Here is a 24,980-nt window from a genome sequence, read left to right on the forward strand (position 1 = left end):
GTCAATGACAAGCGACCTGGATAGCTTCGACAATACGTCGAGCTTTCCTAGGCTATGATTGGTGGATATTACGTCCCTCCACCTGCTTATGTAAGTCGATATTTGGAGAAACTTTTTGATTCTCTTTTTTGAAACTTGAAGACCATGCCGCAGTCAACCATTCCAAGTCTTCATGGCTCCGATACAACCCTCACAAGACAGCCTTGATAGGCGGAAGGTAGGTTGCGGCTGTTTGTGAAGCCATCACAAATACTGACTTCTTCCCCTTGCAGACCGTCGGCATCAACGCCGAGACCGTCACTAATATCACTTCGACCGACTTTCCTGGTCATCATGCGGGCGAAGACAACGCTTGGTCCCTCGACAGATTCGAGAACAACCTGAAAATCCTCTTCCACCAGAACCAAACACATGAAGCCACTTTCTCCCTCGTCGGGGTTGACGCCTCTGTCGCCAACGCTTTCCGCCGCATCCTCCTCGCCGACGTCAACACTCTAGCGATTGAAAAGGTCTATGTTCAGAACAACACCTCTGTGATAGCGGATGAAGTTCTCGCCCATCGGCTAGGATTGGTCCCATTAAAGGGAAACCTTGAAGGCTTCAAAAAACTTAAAGTTTTCGTTGAGCCGCATCCCGACAGTGGTACCAAAGGCACCGGTCTGACGGACAGGAATACGGTCGTGCTGAAGCTGAAGGTCAAATGTGAACGACGACCAAACGCGAACCGAAATGCCACAGAGCCGGAAGAAAAATACATCAACAGCAGCGTGTATTCACGGCACATTACATTCGCGCCCGAAGGCATACAGCAAGTGCTTTTCGCAAAAGAGCCGATACAAGCCGTCAGTCCAGATATATTGATCGCCAAGCTACGGCCGGGTCAAGAAATCGACTTGGTCATGCACGCACACATGTCCAAGGGTGGTGATCACGCCAAATTTTCACCTGTTGCGACTGCCACATACCGCCTCCTGCCGACCATAACCATCACAAAACCCATTCTCGGCGCGGACGCCCGAAAGTTTCAAAAGTGCTTCCCCCCAGGTGTGATCGACCTCGAACGTGTGACGCCCTCGGACGCGGCGTCGGACGAATCAGCCTACCACAACCGTGAGGGCGACGAGAAGGCCGTCGTCAAAGACCCCATGCGCGACACCGTGTCGAGAGAATGCCTGCGGCACGAAGAGTTCAAGGGAAAAGTCAAGTTGGGCAGAGTTCAGGATCATTTCATTTTCAACGTCGAGAGCACGGGCCAGTTTCCGAGCGATGTTCTATTCTTGGAGAGTGTTGACACCCTCAAGAAGAAGGCACAGAGACTGTTGAATGCTTTGGACGAAATCGGGAAATAACCAACCACAGAAGTGATCGAAGTCCAGGATACTCAGATGTGATATGATCATGGCTGCATCTCTAGGCGTTTCTATGCATTGCAGGGTGTTCAATGCAGGTCTTCTTAGATACCTCGGATTGCGAAATCAAAAAAGTGCTTTGCTTGTCTATGCATCGCAACGTGCTGCAGGAGAGTGATGGATGTTTCTTTCTTCATGAGTCATGCGCTCTATCCGTTCCTTGAAGTATTTCACGAGCAGGCTGGACCCTTTTCTGTCTTCCATTTCACTTCTTGAACACCAGCCGAAACTTGAAGCTTATCATAAACGCTGCATCACTGACGCCTACTTCCTCGCCGTCGCTGATCAAGTCCCTAATTCTCTTCCCCAGGTTGGGCCTTGTCTGCTCCTCCAAGCTCTTCGGAGCCTGGACATACAGCGTCTTCGCCTCTGTCCTGATGCTCGGCTTTTTCAGCTGCGCTTCGGCCCTCTCAGCTAGACTTGCAAGGAAGTCTTCCAGCGTCCACTCGGGATCAATAATTAGCGTTTGCGCGAGGTTCCCGCACACAGGACAATCGTCCTTCTTTTCCGCCCCAAAGGTGTATGTGTAGAGGCCTCCCTCGTTGGAGTCGCCCGTGTACATCATGTAGTTTTCCAGAAACGGCGCGCATCCCGTCGCGATCTTCAAGGCCTCATTGCAACAACTCGCCGCGATAATGGCATTCGTGGACGCGATTGCGGGGATGATGTTCTTCACCACGCCCTGGGTCATCGAGTAGGTTACCCCGGGAATATTGAATTCATTGGCCCGTTTCAGCGCGGTCGTGTACAACCAGGAGATGTGTTCGGGGTCATCGGTGTCGAGGATTTCGCCCTTGCGTTGTTCTTCCCAGGCGATGATGTGCGCCCACTCTATACAGTGTTGAGGTTGGCGCGGGATGGTGGCGAGTGTGCACAAAGGCACGGCGGCACGTGGAGCATGCATGGATAGTTGGCACTCAATGCACGAAGTCAGGCTGGGGAGAATCACGCGCGCTTGGCCTTTGAAGCCTTCGGTGCCGCCATCGATCAGAGGTTTGAGCGACTCAGGGTTTTCCATGTCGACCATGTCGACTAGCGTGGCATTTATCCAGCGCCGAGCTTCAATGCTGTCAAGGCCACAGATGACTAGCTTGAACTGCATGTAGTATTCTTCGTCTTTGTCCTGGATCTTACCGTTGTAGGGGGTGATCCTGACGCCGGGGACACGCCTCTCCACGAATGCCGCCGCGACTTCGGCTTTCGATTTACCCACGTCGGATTGCCGGAAAAGGAACTGACGGTTCAAGTTGGAGACATCGATGGTATCCATGTCGATGACGTGGATGTCCTTGAAGCCGGACAGTGCGAGGTCCTTCAGGATCTCACATCCTAGCCCGCCGGCGCCGATCACGAGGACCCGTGATGATTCTAAGGCATTGATTGTATCTTCTCCAGGGACAAATTCCTCTCCGGCATACGGTGAAGTAGTCGATAAGATGCGGTCAAGGTAGGTCCTTGGATATTGCTGTTAGACGGACACTGTGCACTGGCTTTGAGGCGTCTTACCATCGATCGCGTTGAGGCGCGGGAGTGCCATTTGTGAGCAGCGACGAGATAGGTATTGACATATTGAAGCTAGGACTGAGCGGTCCGTTCACTTATACAGCCGTCTCTTGACAGGGATTATTCAAGGTCAAAATGTCCTTGACGTCTCCGGAATAAGATTGTAGCTGGTGATGGAGAAGCAATCAGATATGTAGGTAGTGGTGCAAATGAAGCCTTCTCTGCAGTCACTTGTCGCACACAGATTGGCTGGCGGCCACAGCAGGTCAAGCCTCTACCGCCAGCCTGTGCATTGATATATCGCATCAAGCCTTGTGGAATGGCGCCTAGGAAGTTGTGCTTGGAGAGTTGCTGGTGCAAGATTTGAGAGGCTTCTGGACTTCGATTCTCTATGTACCGCAGAGCTTGGCGGCGAGGCGGTTATGTCACTGACTCAATGATGCCCAAGGCCGATTAGGCGCTGCTGGTGCTGCTTGCCGGGCCGCCTTAATATCGCCATCCTACACTCCCCTTTCACAACGCTCTGTGCCAACTGCCCTTGGTCTTATATTCTGCCACAAGAATGCGAAACACAGTCACGCCTCTTCCGCCGTTCTATTGGGGTTTTAGTGGCCATGACCCTCTTCCGAATCGATCCTCCGCTTGAGATTATTGCAACGCGTATACAGTGTCACCGCGTTTGGACTGAGCAGGCTCTTTACTAGAACCACTGCTCAGCCGTGAGGATTTTGGCACGGAGCACAAGGCAACAACTCGTCTCTCGGACCCTCCCAATGTCGCCATCTATAATCCTGCCTGCCCAGGCATTTGGTTGTGACTTCTTGAGCCTGGATTTCACAATGGCGCTCTAGAGGCATGTCCGGGACAACCTAAAAAGGACGCAAAGGGTCAGAGACTTTACGCTACGACAGAAGAGCAGCGGAGGAACATGCTAAACGAGCGAGACCGCATTCTTCAAGATGAGTTTTCGGAAGAGCCCAAACCAGGGTGTTGAGGGCCCAGAACCGCAATGGGTCGCCGTGGGGGACTCGCTCTACCCGTTTGTGGCTAAATTACAAGCCTCGTCTAACACAGAGAGCTGGTCTGCTTGATCTTGGATTCTTTTGCCTCCCAAGATTCAGCTGACGCCACAAAAAAAGCCTCAACCAATTTCACAACACAGATGATAGAGAAAGCGGTACATTTTCTGAGCTAGTCTGCTTTGACCGGCGCATGGTCCTCCAGTTCAATCTGCATATACATGCATACAACCTCGATGGCCAGGTAGGGTTAGCACGAACCCATCTCAGGCTTTTCACCACCTCTCGGTCCCCCTCGTTCTTTCCCGTTCTGTTTTAACCACGCAGATCCTGTCTTCTAGACAGCGGCAGACGCATACGCGAAGACAGGCTTGCTCCAGACATGGCAGGTGGGCATTTAGACTCTACTCCAGCGTGCAACCCGCTTAAGGTGACCCTGAGCTCAAACAACCGAAGACATTTCCCCTGGAACCGCAAAGTTCTTCCGTTACTGTCTGTCAAGGTCTCTCATCCAGGCCAGACCGTGAAGGCGTCAAGAGAACGAGCTGAAAGGAGCAGCCTCGTCGACCAAATATCTTCTGGATACTGTGGGCTTCCTTCTGAGCAGTCCTGATGGCCTCGTCGCTAGACCTCCTGGCCCCTCGGTACGGTAGCTGGATGGTCTAGATTTATGGAGAATGGCGCTCAAAATGAGTTTTGGATACAAAAGCACCGGACCTCCTCGACTGAACTTGGATCATTAATCCCTGTTCGCCCACCAGTCCAAGCTGCATATCCTTCGTGTCCCCATCACCATGAAGTTCATCATCCTTCTTTGTATGGCTATAGCCTCTATCTCCAGTGCTGCGAGCAATGTCTGCAAATCAGGGATTTATGAACTATTGTCACCTCTCAGCGCTTACCCTCCCGCACAGAGTTACTGCTCAGCCCATTATCCCCCAACAACGGGTAACATCCTCTGAAGCTCTTTACTGCTGATCTGGGAACTGATGATATCCTAGTAACTGTTTCAACCACCTTTATTTCCAAGAAGAAGTTTAGATTTGCGCGAGCCACGCCCGCTGCGGAATACGGAGGCGTCATGCTCGACAAACGCCACACGACATCTACTACTTCTCACACAACCACAACTACCCCTCACACGACTACAACGACCCAGGACGCAAAAGCAGCCCAGTGGTCAAGCTTTCTGAAGACGGCTGGAAGCATCATCTACACCTTCTGCCAGTGCATTGAGAGTCATCCTACGGTAGGCAGCCTTCTCACTCAGTTTTGCTGATTCTCCTCTTTCTAGCTCCCTTTATACATCCCACTCATCAACTCCCAGGTCGCTCCTCCTCCTTCAACCACGACGACGACGACGACGACCACCACCACCACCACCACCACAACCTCGTTTAGTTAGTTCGCGACGCATAACGATATGGATGGAACTCGATGGAGGGGCTTGTACTGGCTTTACAACATGCATCGTTTGCCTTCAAGGAGGTCCTGAACCCGGCGGAATGCTTTTGTAAATGCAGGAATCCTGATCGTTTCGGGTAGATATCTCTAAAACTCGCAGAACAGTGGCTCGGTTCAGCAATACTGAATGACGTTACGACTGCAACAATGTCCAACGACCACTTCAAGTCTACCCATTACTAGCGTTCCTTTCAGATCTCTGTGATCGGAGACGTCGCCAATAACATGCTGTTGTAGTAAATCACTGGTTAGCCCCATCCGGACGCTTGCCGTAATACATTGCATCGTTATTGAGCCTGGGATTGAATATCAGGCTTTACTCTGAGGAAGAGAAAGGCCAATCAAGCCGGCCAAGGGACTAGTGTATGTGTACACAGGAGGAAAATATCTTGGCATATGCAAGGCTCCAAGCCGGGCCTCAACATCCTCAATATCTTGACTTACTCCCCGTACTCTTTCAACCCTAAAGTGCACGTACTGCAGCGCAACACCTCCAGTCACCGCATCAGTATGCGACTGCAGACATGGACGGCCTATTGGAGCCCATCAAGACCACCCGCAAGGTGGAAAATAATATCGACAGGTTCGAGACGTTGTCGCTGAAGGATCCAGTGCCAGCAGAGCGCCCCCTCGGTGCCAAATCCAAGATATCTGTTCTCGACATTACCACAGAAGCCACTGATGGCGCAAGCGACACATTCAGTCTTCGACCGTCGGTTGACATGTCAATAAGTTCGACGTCTGCAGAGGCGCAACAGACGAATCATAAGCGTCACGACTCCGCGGCGTTCCTTCAGAAGAGCTATCTGGACAAAACGCCACCTGCCTCGCTCCCTGATGATGCGCTTGAGATTCTGAAAAATCAACCAAACAGTGAAGACCTGGCAGCGGTTCTACAGTATCTTCAGTACGGTATTGAGGGAAGGCATGATTTCAATATCCACGTCCCGGGTCCCAGGGCCTCCCAAATAATCAACGCACTTGTTACTGTCACCATTCCCGACCAGTGGCTTCATTTGCGACAATCCACGCTTTCGAGGACAGACATGCAGCTCAGGACGGAACTACTATCATCTCTTACGAGCGTTGCCGGACTCGGTGCACTCTTGATGCAAATCAGACGTCTTTCTTCCACCAACGCCGGTCAAGATAGGTCGCTAGTGGAAGATACAATTTTTGTTCTATCGTCAATCCTTGCCGGCAATATGGTTGTATCAAAATTTCTGTCCCAGGCTATGAAGACTTTTCCCACGGATACAAAGCGCCGTGTCTTCTGGCAAGAAGCGACTTCTCTGCTTGCAGGCAGCAAGATCCTCACAACCATGTCGCAAGTCTTCGCCACAAATCGGGATCTGAATGGATTAGGAGAGACTGAGAAATGGCTTGGAGACGGAAATGAATACACAAGATGGCTTGGACGCAATATTGCGGCTGCCGCAACAAGCCTCAACACAATACCGCATACCGAGCCTCAACAGATGAGCCTCCTGTGCCAAGTGCTGAAGCGTGGGCTTAATCTCGGGTATCGAGGTAGGACTTGCGCGAGCGTTTCTAGACACGAATTACTGACTAGATCATAGATACATTAACCAAAGAGCTCTACAATTCACTTCTTCTTGGGAAACGAGCGTTGTGGACCCCAATGCACATGTTAATCCATGGCCTTTCAGCCTACGATCAAAAAGTCCTCTTTGATACCATCCTACGAGACCTTGCGCGGAGGTTTTTCGAAAGCGGAGCAGATACCGTGGGACCCAAGGAGTTATTGGTTACGAGGACCTCCGCCGTCGGAGGAGTGGCAGCCATGATCAATGGACTCGTGCAAAACAATCCTCTGCTGGAAGCACATGTTATCCATTGGTTGACGAGCACAAACGGGGAATATGCTGGTGTCGGTCTCAACGCTCGTAGAGCTGTCATCGCGACTCTAGCAGCGAGTCAGGGTAAGCCACTGTCTCACAATCTTTTGCAGAGGGCTAACTTCTACCAGGCAAGCTCGAGCAAGTCCTCGAAAGAAGCCTAGAGAACTTCGGGAATAAGCTACAGATCCAGCGCGATGCTATTCTCCAGCAGGAGTGTAAGTGAATTCTACAGATTCCGCTCACCCTTTGTTTGATACTGCTTCTAGGTGGCAGAGCCTGTGCTTACATATGCTTGGGCGCTTTTAGCGACCGCTCAAACCATCCTGCTGGCATTCGGATATCTCAGTCGTTTGGATCATCGCTCAGTAAAAAATTTATCGGGTTCCAGCACTTTCGTTCGGGCCGTCTCGAACCGGCTTGCTGCATCGGTTCCTCGCGCCCGGCTTTTAGGGATGATAGTCGCAGTCGCAGTCTCGAAGCTAGTAGATCCACCGGACAAAGTCATGAACTTTGGCGTCGAGGAGATGGAAGGGGAGGAGGCAGAGCAATGGATGGGCCTGGTCAACATTCAAGACGCAGTTGGGAGTTTGGAACAACTGCCGAAGAAAATAGTCGAGCCCTTGAAGAAACGTCCTTTGCAGAAGCCACCGAGAATTAGTCCCCGCAAACGAGTGTCAACAGAACCACGACCTCAAGCCTCTAAGATTGTGGCCATTGAAGAACTTTCAGATTCGGACGGACGACCTTCGGCTGCGGAGGAAGAGGACGATCTACGTCCTTATCCACGACCGGATAGCGACCCTTCCGACTCAGACGAAGATCCTACACTGGTCAACCGGAACAAACCAGCTCCTCCAGTCTACATCACGTCTCTCATTAAGCAGCTCAACGCTGACAATGATCCCCCTGTGGTAGAGCTTGCACTCAAGACTGCTCCGTCTTTGATTCGTCGAAAGGCGAACTTTGGGGATGAATTGTCAGCCAATGTCTTCCAGTTGGCTTCATCTCTTGTCAATGTCCAGGAAGGCATGTCAAGGGAAGATATGCAGCGATCAAGACAGGAGGCCATGATCGCATGTCTGGTCTCGAAACCTGGGGTAATGGGACCCTGGATTGTAAGCACATACTTCGAAGGGGACTTCTCGCTGTCCACCCGTGCGTCGCTGTTGACAGCGGTATCTCTGGGGGCTAGAGAGCTGGCAGGTTTCGATGATGATGTCGGCAGAATCTCTGCGACTGAACACCCAAACGATCCACCGTTTCCTTCGAATCGGTTACCACCTCGTCTTGAGCCCCTATATTCCTCATCGGCACCTGTCGACACCATTTCAAAGAATCTGTCTTATCACACGCTCCAGCCAATGGCCCTGCAAGCGGCCGACAAGCTCACCGGACCGGACGTTCTCAAGGTCCGTACCTTTTCTTCTCGGATGAAAGTCGCCGCCAAAACAGCCGCGAAGCTCGAGGCCCGCTCGAAACGCATCCCAAAGGACCTGCACAAGCTTCTTGCGGAAGCCCTGTACCTACCGCTTTGTTCGAGACTGACGCTTCTCCTCACCTCACTAGTCACATCACCTTATCTAGCAGATTCGACCCTCCTGCACCCTTCATTGGTGAAGCTAAGCCTGCAAACACTTATAATCCTCATTTCCGCTATAGGTCCGAACGCTTTACAACTCCCCGCGTTGACCAACGAATCCCTTTTAATGCTGACTACGCTCCATACTCTTCCTTCGTTAGCACACGACCCAATTATTCTCCCTCCGATTCTTCACTTGATCTTGACACTGCTGGATCTGAACATCGAAGCCGGGCAAACATCCGAAGAACGCCTGGTCACAGACTTTGGCCCCATGTTTGCAGAACTAGTATCGTGGACTAGCAGCCTGGGAGATCGCGTTTCAATACCGGAAGTCGATGGCGACCCCGAGCTGGGGATGTCAATGCCATGGCCTGTTCTTGTTGCGGGGATACAGGTCAAGTGGCAGGAAGTTGGACGGAAATTTCAGGGTAGGATGTTGGGTTTGATGGCAGGGACCGATTTCGATTCCTTTTGAGTGGGAGGTCAGATATTCTGGTGGTGCTGTCTCTATTTCGGCCGAAAGCTAGGACGTGAGAGATACATGATGCTACTTTTTCGGTAGGCCGCAGTTGCGATTCTTGGGATGGGTGCCACCAGCGCCATGTCTAGAATGGATGCGGTGTGGTCAACTAATGGCATCGCAAAACGGGTATTTAACCCGCAAGGCTCGCACTCGAGTCGGAGACATGGAGGGTGCCAAGAGACTAAACCGGATTCAACTTTTTCTCTCCAATGGTCCTGCATGCTGCAGAAGACTTGCATCTCTCTGCGTTCTTTGGTACCATTCCCGTATAGCTGATTCTACTTCTCTGCGTCTTTGTTCAATCCTACTCGCCTTCAGTTGTCGATATGTAAGCATTTGCTACTATTCAACGTAAGGCGGCCTACTGATGAATGCCCAGGTATGCCCTACGCCGTTGCGCATCGCGCTTTCTCACTTCTCGACCTTCCCTTGCCCCCTCTTCGCGAACATACTCTTCTCTCAGCTCTCCTACGTCCCGGTTAATCGGTAGATCCACCGCATCCTATCCTCAACGAAGATGGGCCACGAATGAAGCCCAAGGAAAGGAGGGCAAGTCTCCCATAACTGAAGTCGAGCCTACAACACCAGAAGAAGCCGAGAATGCGGCTCAAACCCAAGCTGCCAGCACAAAATCTGCTCCCCAAGCTGCAGAGCCTGCGAACATTACCGAAGCCACAGATGAATCTCTTCCGGCTGCCGTCATTAATGAAAAGCTTGCTGCTAAGACCGGGCCTGCGCCAGGAGTTGCGGAAACCGCCAATGCAACCGAAGCAACAGAGGAGGCATTGCCCGCTGCTGAGACAGGTGAAAGATTAACAGCTGATTCAAAAGCTGCACCTTCGCAGTCAGCCACCCTGAGCCATGCTGGCATGTTCGACCGCAAGCCCACACTGTACATCGGCAATTTGTTCTTTGATGTCACCGAAACCGACCTCGTCAAAGAGTTCGCGCGCTTTGGAACTGTGACCAAGTGCAGGATTGTGCGGGACAGTCGTGGCTTGAGTAAAGGGTTAGTTTCTCCTGATCTCCAGCCGATCAAACCTTGCTAATATCGCTTTAAGATTCGGTTATGTCGACTTCTCAACACAGGAGGCCGCAGATGCGGCTATGGAGGGTCTCAACATGTCGCTCTTCGAAGGTCGTCGGATCACGGTACAGTACGCTGCGCGGCCGAGCGGCGTGCTTGACAACCAGAACGTCGAGCGCAAGCCTCTCAACCCTCCTTCTAAGACTCTTTTCATTGGGAACATGTCCTTCGAGATGACGGATCGTGATCTCACGAACTTGTTCCGCGGCATTAGAAATGTCATCGATGTTCGTGTCGCTATTGATCGACGCACTGGCCAACCGAGGGGATTCGCGCATGCCGACTTCATTGACGTCAAGAGTGCCATGGAAGCGATGAAGTTGCTGCAAGAGAAGGAGATTTACGGTCGGAGACTGAGAGTTGATTTCTCCTACTCTTCCGCGAACAGGGCTCCCAGGAACGACCCTCCCGTCGAAAATAACTAGAACGGCTTCTGGTGGAAGTCTTCCGCGCTCCGTAATCCAAGCCAAGCCCCTATTATCGCCCTTGCTGTGCATCAGCTTGCGCAAAGCAAAAACAACACTCCCCACGGGCTACTGCATGCTCCTAAAGTCGAAATTTGAGCGAGACCGACCCGAGAGTCGGGGTATCTATTATTTCCAGGTGGAGCTGCGATCGCCAACTCGGGATATGGGGTTATCATTACCCTGACTACCCAAGAAAGTCGCTGGACCATTTATCTACCAAGAAAGATGGTCAACTGTTCACATGGAATGTATATTGGAAGACAAATGTACGGGTTGGGCTGTGCATCATATCGAGGAGCGCTGTTCCTCTCCTCAGCTTGTCTTTGACAATCTAATACGACCAAGCTGGGTCATGGCTGTGGGGCTTGGATGTACCTGTTTTAGTACGACCTGCTACAATTCTACTTCTCAATACGCAGGCAGACGGTTTTGGCGGCGAAAGGCTGAAAGAGAGGTTTAGCCACGAGCAGGAGACGGCTACGAGCTAAATGGAGATCGACTGTGCAGATTGGGGAGACCTTTGGTCAGAATGGGGCTCATCCCTTCAACTCTGACGTCCGTCTCTAGATGGTGTCGATACTCCACGTGTACGACTGTAAAATAGAAAGATAATCTCTATTCTTGACGAAACCTCCCACCCTGAAAAGGCACGAGGCTTCCTATGTAAGATATCCTGTATATGTGCTGATCGCCAGCAGTGCAGGGAGTTTTCACCTTCCTTTTTGAAATCTTCCCTGGGTAATTGCGAGTCTTCTGAAGCAGATCAAAATGGGCAAACGAGGCCATTCTGTTCTAATCGCCTCCTCTTGTCTTCCTTCAGCCTTATCCCTCGCAACTTTATGTCCCTCTCCGAATCTTTTTGGCAGGTTACCGGGTTCAACAACTTCTAATTTGTGGAGGGCGACCTTTGGCCCCTTTTCGTGACCATTCCTCACCGGGATGCTTTGAATCGGAATGAACTCAGCCTTGTCCACCGTCATTGGCGGACGGTGAAGTCGCCGAGGTTGCTCGGAGGCACGATTTCTTCCCCCGTACGAATCTCAACAATAAGCTTGCTGCACCTTGCACCTCCGTTCGGATCGCATAGATAGATGATGTGCTGCTAACATGTCGACCCAGCGCGCGATCTGGCGTGCCTCTCGGGCACTTGCTTCCTCGAGCCCATCCCCGTTCGCGCCCAGATACTATTCCTCTGCACCCCGACCGAAGACCGAGGAATCCAAGAGCGCGATCTCTCCTCGCTGGCTCTCAGACACGAAATCCCGGATCGGACGATGCATCACCTTCGGCCTCTCTCCGAGGCTCGTCGACGAAGCCGGCCAAGTCCTGCACATGCTGGCCCGGGACTGGCGCGAGCTCATCGCGGGCAGCGAGGGCTACCTGACCTCGGAGAAGAGAGCGGGCCTGCACCGGCAGAACATTGTCTGGGGCGAGCAGGACTCGATGGGCCACGTCAACAATGTGATGTACGTCCGGTACGCGGAGAGCGGACGGTGCAATTGGATCCGCAATTACAGCGGGCACATTGACCCCGTGCACAAGAGGCAGTGGGAGGAACTATTGACCTCGAGGGGCATCGGCTTGATCCTGAAGAGCATCACGGTCGATTTCAAGTTCCCCATGACGTGGCCCGACCGGATTTCCGTCTACCACAAGCTTCGGTCGCGGCCGAACGAGGCGACAGAGTCCCTGATCCTGGACGTCTTGATCATGTCCGAAGTCCGCCAGCGGCCGGCGGCTCGGTGCTTGGAGGATGTCGTGGTCTATGACTACAGAGTGGGGAAGAAGAGCACCCTGGAGCCGTTTATGCTCGATCAGTTGAAGAAGACGTTTGACTTGCAAGAGGCCGCAAAGCGAGAGAACCATGCCAAGATCCAATGGATCGAGGAACGCGTGAGGTCCCTCGAGACCGGGTCCTGGGATAGACACGATGCGAAGGAAGATCTCGGCAGCGCGGGAGGACAATGAGGATGGACCTTCCCTCAGCCCGAGAACTAGTCACAAGCCCGAAGGCTGCACTGCCCGTCCACCCTCGGCAACAAGCCGACAGGCATTCCATCGACATTATCACGACTTCTGTGAAAGTGGTGGCGGAGGCGAACTTGTCTTGTCCGGGGGTATCACTGCATTGATTTCACTCGACTGGAAGTGTTCTTGAGAGCGGCCTCGTTGCCTGAAGACGGGCCCTTTCGCCTCAGATTCTCACCCGCCCAGGCTTGGATACAGAAGCAAATATGTGCGCCTGGCGTCGTTATCCTCGAGCAATTGCCCGTCTGTTTGAGATTGCGAAGCGCCCTGAGCTGTCGCTCATCAACGCGACCGAACCCCTCCCCTCTGGCCCAAGTCGTGGCGCAAGGTCCCAAAGTCCAGACGTGAAAGCAATTTCGTGCGTGAATGATGGATAAGATCACGCGGTGCTAATGGTGGGATGGATCCGAAAAGGATGACAAGTCGGGATCCATGTAAGATCAGACCTCTCTTCAGGGAATCTCGCGCGTTTCGACTCTGCTGGGTGAAGGCAGAACTTTCGCTGGCTGTCATCATCAGCCATCGACGACAAAGGGCGTTTCCGTTTTCGCACATTGTTGTCCCGGGTATGAAATCGCAATCAGCGACGACAACGATATTGCACGGTTGCCCGACGTCTGTGGGGCAGTGGGAGGTCATCTCGGCAGAAGGCACATCAGCTTTTCGTGGATGGCAGCTCTCACCTTCCAAAACACGGAATACGATATGATAGAAATGGATAATAGATAACTAATCAAAAACCGGTCTTGGAATAGCACAGGGCTGAATAGAATGCAGGAAGATGGGTGGTATTTCCAGTGCTGTAATCCGCTAAAAGAAAGCTTCGCAGTCACGACATGTTGCAATGTATCTTCTGTCGAGCAATGTGCTGCCTGAGCCCTAACCGTCATCCAACTTGATGGCTTCTGTCTACTCATCCCAAGACCATTGGCGCCCCAAAAGTAATTCGTTACCCAAAGCCAGACAGCTAAACAACAGATATCCCGCCAACATTAGTCTTCCCGGCGATGACTTCTTTTAATACTCCCGAACCTTTTCTTCAATCCTCCGCTAAGCCTCTTGCTGATGCTTCCACTTCTTCCGAGCCCCTCGCCGTCGTCCCACCCCGATCGATCTGCGGTTGGCGGAACAGGACCGCTTGAGCTCCGGTTTCGGTTTTTCATTTCAATGCCGTTGTTGCCGGTGGCCTTCTGCTCCTCGCCGGAAATCTTGTGCTCTTTGAGAGCCTTCTCCAAACTGTAACTTGGTTCGCCTTTGCCTTTGACGTCGCTAGGGTCATATTGCACGCCCGGCCATCGTTTATATGCTCCACCTTCCGGGCCGCCTTCAATCATCATATTGTCACCTTCTTCGTAGTTGTAGACGTTGCCGTTGCGATCCATATTTCCTGGAGCGTATGCCGCAACGCCGTCGAGTGGCCGGTGGCCTCTGACAGAGTCCATGATCTTCTCCTTGGGCGTTGCTTTCAGAGCTTCCGCATTAGAACTGGCTACAGCTGCCAACGGACTGTTTAACGAATTGTTACGCGCAAACAAGGTAGCGTCGTATGGACCGCCGTGGTGATATGCGCCTCCACCGGTCATGTCAAGGTTGTCGATGATGTCCGGTTGAATATGGTGTTTTCTGGTCGCGTGACGCGCGCGATCTGCCGAGGCCTTCTCTTTTGTCAGAGTATCGAGAGGGCGGTGGGACATATCGCCTGGATAACGCTCCGAGAGGGAGCTCCCGCGTCGGCGACGACCACTGCCGTGAGGGCTCGAGTGGTTTTCACTCCCGAATGCCTCTTGTCTATGGTTAGGGGATCGAGGCGTTTGGGGTGACCGTGGAGATTGAGGAGAATGCGAATACTGGTTGGCCGCGACTGGAGAAGTCGCTGAGGGTGGGGGAGAAGGGTACGACTGCGGAGGGTATGGTCCCTTGTTGCCCGAAATAGGAGAATAACCATTGCTGTTCAGTGAAGCAGAGCGCTTGATCTCGGTCGTGGTAGAGTTGGAAAGGGAGTTCTTGCGGTATGGGTTTGTCTTTGAGAGGCGCCTGCCTACTAATTGCTTTGACTGAGGGGATGGCTTGACTGGAGCGACCGTCGCACCGGGTCGGAAGGTGTTTCCTGGGCCATCTTCTTGCGAAGGATCTGGAGCGTTCAATGGGTCAAGCAGGTACTTAGTAGCCTGAAGCGGAATGAGAGTCAGCCTTGCGCCCTCCTGATCTATTGGAAGGGTGAAGCTGGATAGGTACGTACCCAATTTTTGTCGCTGGTATCCATGGTCTAAGCTCACAATGCGCAGATTCGCGGACAGGAAAGAAGTCTCGTCGGGCAGTCTCGAGGTGAACCGGGAAGAATAAAGGAATTGGAAAACTGCTATCTGAGCTTACACAAAGTGCAAAGGTTAAGAGGGATTCTTCCAGCGTATGGGCTTTGAGCAACACCAGGTATAATTGGACCTGAAGGAACCAGCACGGAGCAGGCGGGCAACAGACCCTGCTACCGATGTCATGGTGGGGAGGAACCTGAACGGAGGGCCACCTCCCCAGCAGGGTCAGCGGGGCTAACAAGCAACAGGTCTGGACTCCAGGGTGCGAGCTTGGGGGTCTCTAGGCATCAAAGCCACCCTGTCATTGGGCTTGTGCCTCGACGTCATGCACTAAATTAAGGCTCCAACGGTGCCTGACAGCTTGGGGACCTACTCTGCTGTAGCTACGACGACTCTCGTTACTGTGCAGGACATCTTACAGAGAACCAGTAACAAACATCCACTATCACTGCATCACCATCCGCACCGTTCTTTGCAGCAGCTCTGTATGGAAGCTCCGAGAAGGACATCTTTATGCAGGAGGATCCCGTCTCTCCGGTCATCCCGTTCCCGAAGGTCCTACGAAGTCTCTGATTTGCACCTGTGATTTTCTCCCCTACGGAGACGACTAGCGGACAATATGCACAACTGAGACATTGTCCTCGTCACCACCTTATCATTTCCACCTGCCCTCTTTCAAGTTACCACGCGTCAACACCGTTCGCTGGTACCCCTGCGGACCCTTTATCTCTGATCGTCACTATTTCCAAGGATCTCAACCTGCTCGAACGCCAGCCGGACGCCAACTCTATTCACACCCAGCGAACATCTCATCCTATTATCAAGCTTCGATCCCCGCCTTGGCAGGTACATTGGCCCTTGAGCCATGTGCCTTTCTCGAGCTCTATTGCTAAAACTTGATCATGGTCCTTGTTGACTACTCAGATTCAAGCTCTGAGGACGAAGATCAAGGCACAAAGAAAAAGTCTATCAAGCAAGGAGGTGGGAAACGGAAGGCTGAGCACGTGGAACCAGACGGGCGGGAGTCCAGCAGGGCCAAACTGCCTCCGCCGCCCTTACCAAGTTCGTTTCACTCGCTTTATGCGACCAACGTAAGAAGCTCGACTACCGATGACCCTTCCTTGCACGCCGGTCGCACGCGTCAGGTTCCCCATGCGGTAGGTAACTGGCCCACCCACATCTATCTCGAGTGGTATCCATCAAGGTGCTGCCTCGCGACCCTCGATGCGGTGATAGAGAGAGCTCGCTTGGCATTGGGATCAGCACGCGAAGACTCCAAAATCAATGTGCACAGCTTCCTCCACTCTGAGTTGGGCGCACAGTTACCACTTCACATCAGTCTATCTGCCCCCCTCGTGTTGAAGACAGAGCAAAGAGAACAATTCCAGACCAGCCTCGAATCAAAAGTGAGGCAGGGCCGCATCAAGCCATTCACGGTCCATATATCAGGACTCGACTGGGTAGCAAATCACGACAAAACGAGGTTCTTCTTGGTTTTGAAGCTCATGAAGCCTGAGGACGATGAATTGAACAGGTTGCTATCAATCTGTAATGCGATTGCTCGGCAATTCGACCTGCCTCGACTCTATGAAGAGCGGTGCGACACTCCCACAGGCTTTCAGCCCCGGTCGACAAGCAAGACAATACGTCAAATGACTGACAAGTCGAATGCCTTTCATATCAGTATAGCATGGATCCTTAGTGAGCCTGATGACCAAGCTAGGCAAGAGCTCGTTCACCTTGTAGATGACAAGGTGCGGGCTTTGAAGGTGAGCTTCCCACTTCTCAAGCTCAAAATCGGGAATTCTGTGATCGATTGTCTTTTCGCAACCGGGTGTGATGGAGACAAATGATAACAACAATGTTGGTTGTCATGGGAAGGGCGCGACTCCTGCCGTTTCTCTTCTCGCAACGCATGACTCGTCTCGAACTGTGCTGCTCCATGCTCGACCGCAGACGCAGACTTCCGACTCTTTCGACTCCGGGGCTTGCAGTGAGCATTTGTCACTGCCTTTCTCGGCCCACACAAGGTCTCTCGAGCCTGCATATCCCCCATCGCAGTCACCTGTCTGGCACGAGCTCTCGACGATGTTGCATCTCGCTGGAAGGTGACCGGTCCGCCCCCAGACGCGACCAAGACATCGGGACGGTCGTGACCATGACAGGGATGTTTTGCTGACCTTTCATCCATGACTTGTGTGGAGCCAGATGATGAGCGACCCTGTCAATTTCGATAGATGGTCGTGACTGAATTGTCGATTGTAATTCCAGCTCAAAAAGAATTCCTCAACTTTTCAGCAACTTGTTCCTCTTTTCTCTTCGCTTCCTCCTCTCCACTAATTTCTTGTGCATTTTCTCCGCCATCTTGTCATAGCGCTCCTTCTCCTCTTTGGCTTTCCGCCTGTCCTTGATTGCCTGAACACGGCGACTTCGTTCGGCCTCTTTTTCTTCTCTCATTTCTTGTTCGCGAGCCTTGGTGGCTTGTTTAAGCGTTTCTTGTTCTTTTCGTTTGACATAGGTCGTTTTCCCGGCCGTCGGGCGGAAAGGCTTTTTCGGAGCGTGCCAGTTCTTGCCTGTCCATCCAATGAGTTTCACAGAATATATTTCAGCATATGTACTGTACCATTGACTCTCATTCCAATCCTTTGGACAGGTTCAGTCGCGGCTTTCGCTGTAGAAGATTCTGCTGTGGGCATTGTTGTCCCAGCTGGCGATAACTGAACGACGGACATGTTTCCAGTATTATCTCCTCTAGCAGTGTCCACAAGCTATAATAGGACTCTTCGAAGCTCAAACTCATAAAGGTAACCCTTTCAAGGAAATGAACACAGGACAGGACTAACAAGTATGACAATTGGTGGTGGCTGGCAAAATATTTCTTATCTTATCTTATCTACAGTTACCCTGAGTAAGAAATACCTTTGTCTGACTCTGTGAATCTTCCTCACGAAACCGAGGGCTGGCGGCAATAGCCTCTTGGAGCCTTGTTTTGGACCTGTCAGACAGTTGCGCGTTTTGGCACCTGAGGCGTTTCCGATCATCGCAATTTTGCCCGCAAAATCTTTTTTTGCCTTTCACTCCACTGCCCAAGACACAACTGGCGGACCCCTCGATTTCGAGGTTGCAAAGATGAATGCAACACTTCATGAACAGCTTTGAGCTGCCGCCGTTCCCTCCCGCTATAAATTGGCAGTCTTGTCCTCGATCCTGGGCATAAAATTTTCCTCGAGCAAGTTCTACAGCCAGTCCGTTCACTGGTCTTTCCGTGCACTTCAAACTCCACTCCATTTTCGCACCCGACACCGCTCTTCCCTCGCTTCAGGGAGCCCCTCTCGCACACATATTGCAATATGTTATTACGATAGCCTTCCTTGGTTCCGCTCCTCACACCTATCCTCTGCATGGCGGCCTTCAAAGATGAGCTGCAGTCAGTCTCTGGCTTCGACCAGAGCAATGGTCACAAGCCTAGCACGTCCACCCACCAACAGTCAGAGCTCCTGCTCACCCCTCCAAGCCAGAGCCTGGAAGCGCTTAAGGACATAGCCTATGGATCAACAGCTGGGATACTGGGGAAGTTCGTGGAATATCCGTTTGACACGGTCAAGGTCCGACTCCAAGCCCAATCACACGAGGCTGGCGCAGTCCCCAGGTTACAAGGCCCCCTTGATGCCTTCTCCGCTGCGTTTCGGTCGCCTGAGGGGCCTCTCGTGTCACTGTATAGAGGGATCAGTGCCCCTCTGCTTGGTGCTGCAATCGAAACATCTTCCTTGTTCTTCAGCTATCGAATCGCCCAAGACATTGTTGTGGGAGCCACCCCGGCTCTGCGCGCTCAACGAGATCGAAATCCCCACGACAAGATCGAACTCCCCTTTTCTTACCTTGTTGGCTGCGGCGCCGCCTCAGGAGCCTTCACCTCCCTCCTCCTCACGCCCATCGAACTCATAAAATGCAAGATGCAAGTCCCCTTGCCCCCTTCCAACCTCGCCTCCAAGCTTGGTTACACAACGACTCGTCCACTTGGGCCCATGCAACTCATAACCACAATCTTCCGCTCGCAAGGGCTTCTCGGCTTCTGGCATGGCCAGCTTGGCACGCTCATCCGTGAAACAGGCGGTTCAGCGGCATGGTTCGGCTCTTACGAAGGTGTTAAAATGTTGTTCCTCCGCTCGGACCCTGCTGTGAACCATGTATCAGACGTTAAAGTGTGGCAGCAGATGGTTGCAGGGGCAGCGGCAGGGATGTCGTACAATTTCGTCTTTTATCCGGCCGATACAATCAAGTCCCGCATGCAGACGTCCAGCACCGATGTCATCGCGGGACAAACCAGGCTAACGTTTCTTTCGACGGGCCGAGATTTATGGCGGGAACAGGGAGTCAAGGGATTCTATCGAGGCTGCGGGATCACGGTGTTCCGCGCGGCTCCAAGTTCAGCGATCATTTTCAGCATCTACGAGGCGTTGCGGAGGTATCTCGGCTGATAACCTAGAGGTGAGCGACAAAGACCATCGGATCGTTCACTCACTGCATAACGGCACATCAACAAGGCTTGAGGAAATCATCGAGAGCCGGCAGAAGCTTCCAACAACGTGGGCATATATAGGCCTCCCCACCCTGGAGCTAGGCGAAAAGGCTATGCATCCCAATATGTATTGGGTTCGTGGTCGACCTGATTCAGCTTAGTGAGAGTCAACACGAAGACATGGAAACAAGCGGCACAACAGTCTTTCTCTGTGCTGACGCCGAAAGAAACGACTTAACATGAAGATGAGCATTTGGATTCGACACGTGGCGTGCTTTAGAGCTCAGGGGACTTCGACGCACGATCAAAATCTGCGGCATATTCAAAAAGTTCAAGCATGCATAAAACGGGCGGCGCCGGGCATTCCAATAGACATAGAAACGGATTTTTGTCACCACAGCATATTTCAACATTGCATGAAGGGCTATTTCGGGTATCTTCTCAGCTAGTTCTACTATCAGAGCCTTGAACATCCAAAACTGTTGTCCCCTTGGCTCTAGTTCATGTTCTGTTGTGTCGCCCTGAACCATACGCCGTTTACCTGCTCGAAACCTACGGTCTTGTCTTCATCGCATCTTAGGCAGATGGCATTTCCTTCATCCCTGCAGGGTCCCTCGTCGGCGTCATTGCGATTCCATCTTCAAGTCGTTCACGAGATCCTCTGGACAGTACAGCCACCCCCATTGCTCGACCACGGCTTTCTCACCCGCACCGTCCATGTCGGCTCCACGCTCAACCTGAGCTTGGGATCTCGGGAGAGACTTGTACACCTCGCCGTCGTTCAACCTCCGCTGTTCTTCGATCGGCAATCGCAAGTTATGCATCCGCTGCGTCAGCTTGAGGATCTCGTCGATCCTCTCTTGTCTACGTCGGTGCCATTCCCGCAACGATTCGCATAACTTCCCGCCGACGCTCGCGCCCCTTAAGCCCGCGCTTCCAGCGTTGGCGGCGCTGTTGAACACGGCGTGGAGGACTCGAGCGAGCGTCCAGCCATCTTCAAAGGCCTGGTTCGCGCCCTGGCCACTCGTGGGCGGCATCGCGTGCGCCGCATCTCCGATCAAGATCACCCGGCCACCTCCCTCGCCACCATCGTCGTTTTGGGACGACGACGACCACCATCTCTCCAATCGGGACAAAGTCTGCAGCGGCCAGATGTACGTGCTTCCGGGCACGATGTTATCCACCGCGCTCTGGACGACGGGTAACCGGCCCCCGTAGCCCTCGCGGAGAAATGCGAGGTGAAAGTCTCGATCCGCGGAGAGGCGGGCCCATTCCTCGCGTGTCTGAGGAGGAAAGGCACGTTGCGTGCCAGCGAGAAGCTCACTGGCATCGGGAAGCTGTGGACCCAGGAGGAAAGCTCCGACACCGTTTCGGCCTTCGAGCATGGCAACGGTGGTGGCCTCGTCGTGCCCGGCCCCCGCTCCTTGGAGGGACGATGCCTTGACGGCGCCGCAGACCACGAGGACTCCGTTGTATTCAGGGTTGGACTGCGGAAACAGCAACGTCCGGATCTTACTGTGTATCCCGTCCGCGGCGATCAAGACGTCCGCGTGAGCCGTGGTTCCATCCTGGAATCTGAAGTCCACTCCACCTTCGTCCTCGGATAGGACTTTGGAGAATCTCTTGCCGTAGACAACCTCGATCTGCCTCTCAGCGCACGCCGCCGAAAGCACCTTGAGAATCGCATTCCGATACACCCTCAGCGCATCATACCCAAACAGTTCGCGAGACCCCAGGTAGAAGCCGCTGTCTTTCACATTGCCTTCTGAGTCCCTGATCTCGACGACCGCGAAATTGAACCCCTGCTCGCAAAGCTGGGGATACACGCCGTACCTGTCGAGGATGCGCAGGCTGTTGGGCGCCAGCATGACCGCTCCAGCAAAACGGCCAGCCGAAGGCGTCTGTTCGTAGACTGTGCACCGGATTGAGTGTGCGTGGAGAGCAAGCGCCATTCCCAAGCCGGCGAGACCGGCGCCGATGATGGCGACGTGGAAATTCGAAGTCATTTTGGCGTCTACGGGGAACCAAAAGTGCCCCCGGGTTTCGAAGCGTGTCCTCGATGTTGCAGCTTCCCAGGAAGAGCTTGACTTACCTAACGACCAATGCTGGATTTCCGGAGATCATCAGCCTTGTGTCAAGTGTTCGTAGCACAACATGGCCGCCATGCTGGTGATCTCAAACTAGAAGCGCTCTGACAGACTCCGGAAGCACGTCCAGCGAAAACCAACCCGGTCATCGGAGGGCCTTGAAGTATGTTCCTCTATGTAGCGGGCACGCGTCAGGCCGGTGCTGACTCTAATGGATACAAAAGATGTGAGACGCCCCATTGATTATGTCAACGCAGTAAGCTTCGAGAAATTTGGTCGTAGGAGATCACCCGGCATACTCAAGCCTGCTAGATGACTGTTATTGTGCGTGGAACCTTTCTAGGCGCATCACGCCATGGGCGACGCATAAGAAGGAGAGCGTCGACAAAGAGCCGATTCGTGGCACGCTATAGAGGGTTGGGGGTTCGCCCCCAAATTGGCAGAGAATGATTGGGGAGGGGGTGGAATCATATTTCAAAGTATCAGCAACGTCTCACAGCTCGTCTAGATCAAAGCGCTCAAAAATGTCGATCTTTGGGAAACTCTCCCACACGGGATCGAAGCTGGTCCCCACGTAGGAAGTGTAATCAACAGTAGGCTCTGCGCCGTGCTCGTCTGCCGGAGCCGCAATGATCTGGACGTGCGCTCGTTCCAGCTCGGCTTGACACTCACGTACTAGCTCCTGGAGTCTTTCCAGGATCATCGCTTCCCTGCTCTGGCCAGGACGTTGTGGCAACAGCGATGTTAGGATGATGTTGTAGTAGACAATGTCTTTGACTTTGGAGCCGCGGTATGGCAGCCGACGGGTCATCGGCTCCAACGTGTCCTTGGCTGCATATATCAGACTGCTTTGCGTATATGAGGGCGCTCTGACGACGCTGTTGTCGTTTGCGCCATCCGGCGACATTGCTGGCTGGGTGGTGCGGGCCGCACCAGCGTTTGCCTCGGCGGCGGGGTCGAGCTTCTTGATCTCGAGACAGATCCCCAGGATCGCCTGGCCCAGTTCCTGTCTGTAGCAAGTGTAGAAGAAGTCCCAGTATCCTTGCGGCCTAGGTACGTTGAGCTCCGAGTATTGCGGGTCGAAAAGGTCTTGGTAGTTTGCGAGCATCAGGCAGCTTTGGAGATAGCCGGCTCTCACCTCTCGCTCCAGCTCGCCCATGTCGGGTGAAAGAATGCAGCGCGAATATAGGTGCATCAGGGGTCGCCTGATGCTGATGTCAAGTTCCATCCGGGCCATCAGCCGGGGCGGAGTCTTGCTCGCTGCATCACCTGTATAATTGAAGCGTAATGGCGGAGGAAGGTCTTGCAGCACTTTTTCCAGGTAGCGAGTGTGCTGGAGGACGTCTTCAGTCTTGATATGGGCCGCATCGTCGATTTGCTTGCAAGCTGCGACCCGGCGTGGAAATGACTGGGCGAGGAGATATTGGCACAGACCATCAGTCCAATCCTTCGTAGGTCGCGATGGAGGTAGTCTCCGCATGCCCTCGAATATTTCTTCATCGTTGACATTCCTGGGGGGCTTGGAAGTGTACGACGGGACCAAGCAGGGCATCTTGCACAGGATTGACAGCATGAGGTCGCATTCAACAATAGTCATCCAGTTGCGCCGCCGCAGTTCTCCTTCGAACACGCTGATCCCCGGCAGAGTCATGGGGTCTTGGTCCATCTTCATGACCAAGGCATCGCGGAGAAGCTCACCATTCAGTCGAAAAAGATCATCCATTGGATCCAAGTTCAGCCAGCCGCAAATGAGAAGAAGCATTTTGACCTGCAGAGCTGGCAAGCGGTATCTCTCAGTGTTCTGTAGGTCTCGAAGGAAATTCTTCATGAATTGCAATGCATCGTCAGGCTTGATGGCCATGCATGATCGAGCTGCTTCGCATTCTCCATGAGTACCAAGGATGACGGCGACTGCCAGGACACCGACCAGCTGCGGAACAAAACCAAACCTGCAAGCGTGCTCGCCCTCTGAAAAGTAGACGCGTAGCTGATCTCTGAATTCGGGGAAATGCAGGATTCGAAAACAATGTTCCATGTTGTCGAAGTAGAGGATCGCTAGCTTTTCGCACACATCGAACGGCGGCAGCTGTAGAGGGGACCGGCCGATGGAGGACGCTGGTGGAGGCCGTGAATGTTGTGCGGTGTGATTCTTCTCAGCAGAGTAGTTCAAGTCTTTCAATCTTCTTCGCAGCGCCATCATCTTAGGAGTAGTTGCATCATTCTGCAGCTTGACCATGAACGCACAAGCATCGTTGAACTATCTGGGTCAGTACTGAGAATGCGAGGGGGACAAATCCGCTGTAGTTCTTGCACGAGGCTCACCTGCGAGCTCATCTGAGTGAGCCTGTTCAAGGGCTTTTCAGGGCAAACAAAGTCGTCTGCGGAAGGACGGATTGGTGAACTTTGACTGATAGCTGGCTCGCCATTGCGCCCGGTGCTTTGAGCCAGCAAAGCCCTCTCCAGCCTGGACACCCTGTCCTGGAGATCCTCGATAATACCGTGGCTCACCGGGGGAGGACCTTGGTCGGACAGAGCATTCCGCGCCAGGTCACTTCCACCTCCTTCAATGATAGCAGGGGGTTCGAGGCGCTGCCGCTTGTTCGGTGCGCTCAGGGCCGCTGAATACTCGATGTTTGGCTCGGGTTCTTGACCGACCTGGTATTCGCATTTGCCGGGGCGTCCAATCTTGACACATTGCTGGCAGGGATGCGAACGAGAACAACGCAGCTTTTTCCGTCTGCACTCCAGGCAGGAGATGACCGGCCTTGGTCGTTTGGCTGGGGCTTGACTAGCAGGACTCGGCTCTGACATTTCTGATACATCCGAGAGGTGGAAGGAAGTTTTCGGCAGTCATGCCTGATGATGGAATACGAGTCCGAGGTGATGTTGACGATGGAGGATTGGCGCGACTTTCTCTACCCCTGTCTGAGCGTGCCTGGCGAAGGACTGCACTCTAGTCGGAGAACAAGGAGATGGAGGCGGAGGAGACGTTGACTTGCAGAATGAGGTGCGGTGCGCGCGAGTGCTCGAGATTCCACATTCGACTGGTCCCCATGCGCACCCAATCATCTGACATGTTCACACAGACCTCGGCTGGACAATGCCATCGCTTCAACAC

General features: G+C 53.1%; 11 protein-coding genes across 12 annotated transcripts; 7 read left to right on the forward strand and 4 right to left on the reverse strand.

The window, feature by feature from the left end:
- The first annotated feature begins 143 nt into the window (after nucleotides 1-143).
- PV07_11440 (uncharacterized protein) lies at nucleotides 144-1,684 on the forward strand. The gene is made up of 2 exons (XM_016398876.1): nucleotides 144-217; nucleotides 273-1,684. Exons 1-2 carry the CDS (start codon nucleotides 173-175, stop codon nucleotides 1,347-1,349), a joined length of 1,122 nt encoding a protein of 373 aa, XP_016243438.1. The 5' UTR covers nucleotides 144-172; the 3' UTR covers nucleotides 1,350-1,684.
- Nucleotides 1,421-3,332, reverse strand: PV07_11441 (uncharacterized protein). The gene is made up of 2 exons (XM_016398877.1): nucleotides 2,916-3,332; nucleotides 1,421-2,863 (listed from the first exon to the last, which is right to left on the reverse strand). The coding sequence occupies exons 1-2, from the start codon at nucleotides 2,975-2,977 to the stop codon at nucleotides 1,615-1,617; spliced, it is 1,311 nt and encodes a 436-aa protein (XP_016243439.1). The 5' UTR covers nucleotides 2,978-3,332; the 3' UTR covers nucleotides 1,421-1,614.
- Nucleotides 3,333-3,991: 659 nt separating this feature from the next.
- PV07_11442 lies at nucleotides 3,992-5,581 on the forward strand. 2 transcript variants are annotated; one of them, XM_016398878.1, is made up of 3 exons: nucleotides 3,992-4,879; nucleotides 4,933-5,180; nucleotides 5,259-5,581. In XM_016398878.1, the coding sequence occupies exons 1-3, from the start codon at nucleotides 4,726-4,728 to the stop codon at nucleotides 5,334-5,336; spliced, it is 480 nt and encodes a 159-aa protein (XP_016243440.1). In that variant the 5' UTR covers nucleotides 3,992-4,725; the 3' UTR covers nucleotides 5,337-5,581. The 2 variants fall into 2 exon arrangements, with proteins under 2 accessions (XP_016243440.1, XP_016243441.1); XM_016398879.1 differs by having other exon boundaries at nucleotides 4,933-5,581.
- A 277-nt stretch (nucleotides 5,582-5,858) lies between these two features.
- Nucleotides 5,859-9,529, forward strand: PV07_11443 (uncharacterized protein). The gene is made up of 4 exons (XM_016398880.1): nucleotides 5,859-6,925; nucleotides 6,976-7,338; nucleotides 7,386-7,472; nucleotides 7,564-9,529. The coding sequence occupies exons 1-4, from the start codon at nucleotides 5,920-5,922 to the stop codon at nucleotides 9,312-9,314; spliced, it is 3,207 nt and encodes a 1,068-aa protein (XP_016243442.1). The 5' UTR covers nucleotides 5,859-5,919; the 3' UTR covers nucleotides 9,315-9,529.
- Nucleotides 9,530-9,571: 42 nt separating this feature from the next.
- On the forward strand, nucleotides 9,572-10,874 carry PV07_11444 (uncharacterized protein; the record flags this gene model as incomplete). The annotated part of the gene is made up of 4 exons (XM_016398881.1): nucleotides 9,572-9,617; nucleotides 9,681-9,690; nucleotides 9,742-10,371; nucleotides 10,424-10,874. The coding sequence occupies 4 exons, from the start codon at nucleotides 9,572-9,574 to the stop codon at nucleotides 10,872-10,874; spliced, it is 1,137 nt and encodes a 378-aa protein (XP_016243443.1).
- Nucleotides 10,875-11,977: 1,103 nt separating this feature from the next.
- PV07_11445 (uncharacterized protein) lies at nucleotides 11,978-13,732 on the forward strand. The gene has a single exon (XM_016398882.1). The coding sequence runs from the start codon at nucleotides 12,024-12,026 to the stop codon at nucleotides 12,882-12,884; it is 861 nt and encodes a 286-aa protein (XP_016243444.1). The 5' UTR covers nucleotides 11,978-12,023; the 3' UTR covers nucleotides 12,885-13,732.
- Nucleotides 13,689-15,390, reverse strand: PV07_11446 (uncharacterized protein). Its single transcript, XM_016398883.1, has 2 exons — nucleotides 15,184-15,390; nucleotides 13,689-15,112 (listed from the first exon to the last, which is right to left on the reverse strand). Exons 1-2 carry the CDS (start codon nucleotides 15,205-15,207, stop codon nucleotides 13,937-13,939), a joined length of 1,200 nt encoding a protein of 399 aa, XP_016243445.1. The 5' UTR covers nucleotides 15,208-15,390; the 3' UTR covers nucleotides 13,689-13,936.
- Nucleotides 15,391-15,683: 293 nt separating this feature from the next.
- On the forward strand, nucleotides 15,684-17,541 carry PV07_11447 (uncharacterized protein). The gene has a single exon (XM_016398884.1). The coding sequence runs from the start codon at nucleotides 16,159-16,161 to the stop codon at nucleotides 17,107-17,109; it is 951 nt and encodes a 316-aa protein (XP_016243446.1). The 5' UTR covers nucleotides 15,684-16,158; the 3' UTR covers nucleotides 17,110-17,541.
- Nucleotides 17,542-18,335: 794 nt separating this feature from the next.
- PV07_11448 (uncharacterized protein) lies at nucleotides 18,336-22,399 on the forward strand. The gene has a single exon (XM_016398885.1). The coding sequence runs from the start codon at nucleotides 18,658-18,660 to the stop codon at nucleotides 19,732-19,734; it is 1,077 nt and encodes a 358-aa protein (XP_016243447.1). The 5' UTR covers nucleotides 18,336-18,657; the 3' UTR covers nucleotides 19,735-22,399.
- PV07_11449 (uncharacterized protein) lies at nucleotides 20,399-21,781 on the reverse strand (the record flags this gene model as incomplete). Its single annotated transcript, XM_016398886.1, has 1 exon — nucleotides 20,399-21,781. The coding sequence occupies one exon, from the start codon at nucleotides 21,779-21,781 to the stop codon at nucleotides 20,399-20,401; it is 1,383 nt and encodes a 460-aa protein (XP_016243448.1).
- Nucleotides 22,265-24,832, reverse strand: PV07_11450 (uncharacterized protein). Its single transcript, XM_016398887.1, has 2 exons — nucleotides 24,185-24,832; nucleotides 22,265-24,119 (listed from the first exon to the last, which is right to left on the reverse strand). The coding sequence occupies exons 1-2, from the start codon at nucleotides 24,671-24,673 to the stop codon at nucleotides 22,356-22,358; spliced, it is 2,253 nt and encodes a 750-aa protein (XP_016243449.1). The 5' UTR covers nucleotides 24,674-24,832; the 3' UTR covers nucleotides 22,265-22,355.
- Nucleotides 24,833-24,980: the final 148 nt, after the last annotated feature.

The sequence above is a fragment of the Cladophialophora immunda genome (assembly GCF_000835495.1).
Source record: "Cladophialophora immunda strain CBS 83496 unplaced genomic scaffold supercont1.7, whole genome shotgun sequence".
Taxonomy (NCBI): Eukaryota; Fungi; Ascomycota; class Eurotiomycetes; order Chaetothyriales; family Herpotrichiellaceae; genus Cladophialophora; species Cladophialophora immunda.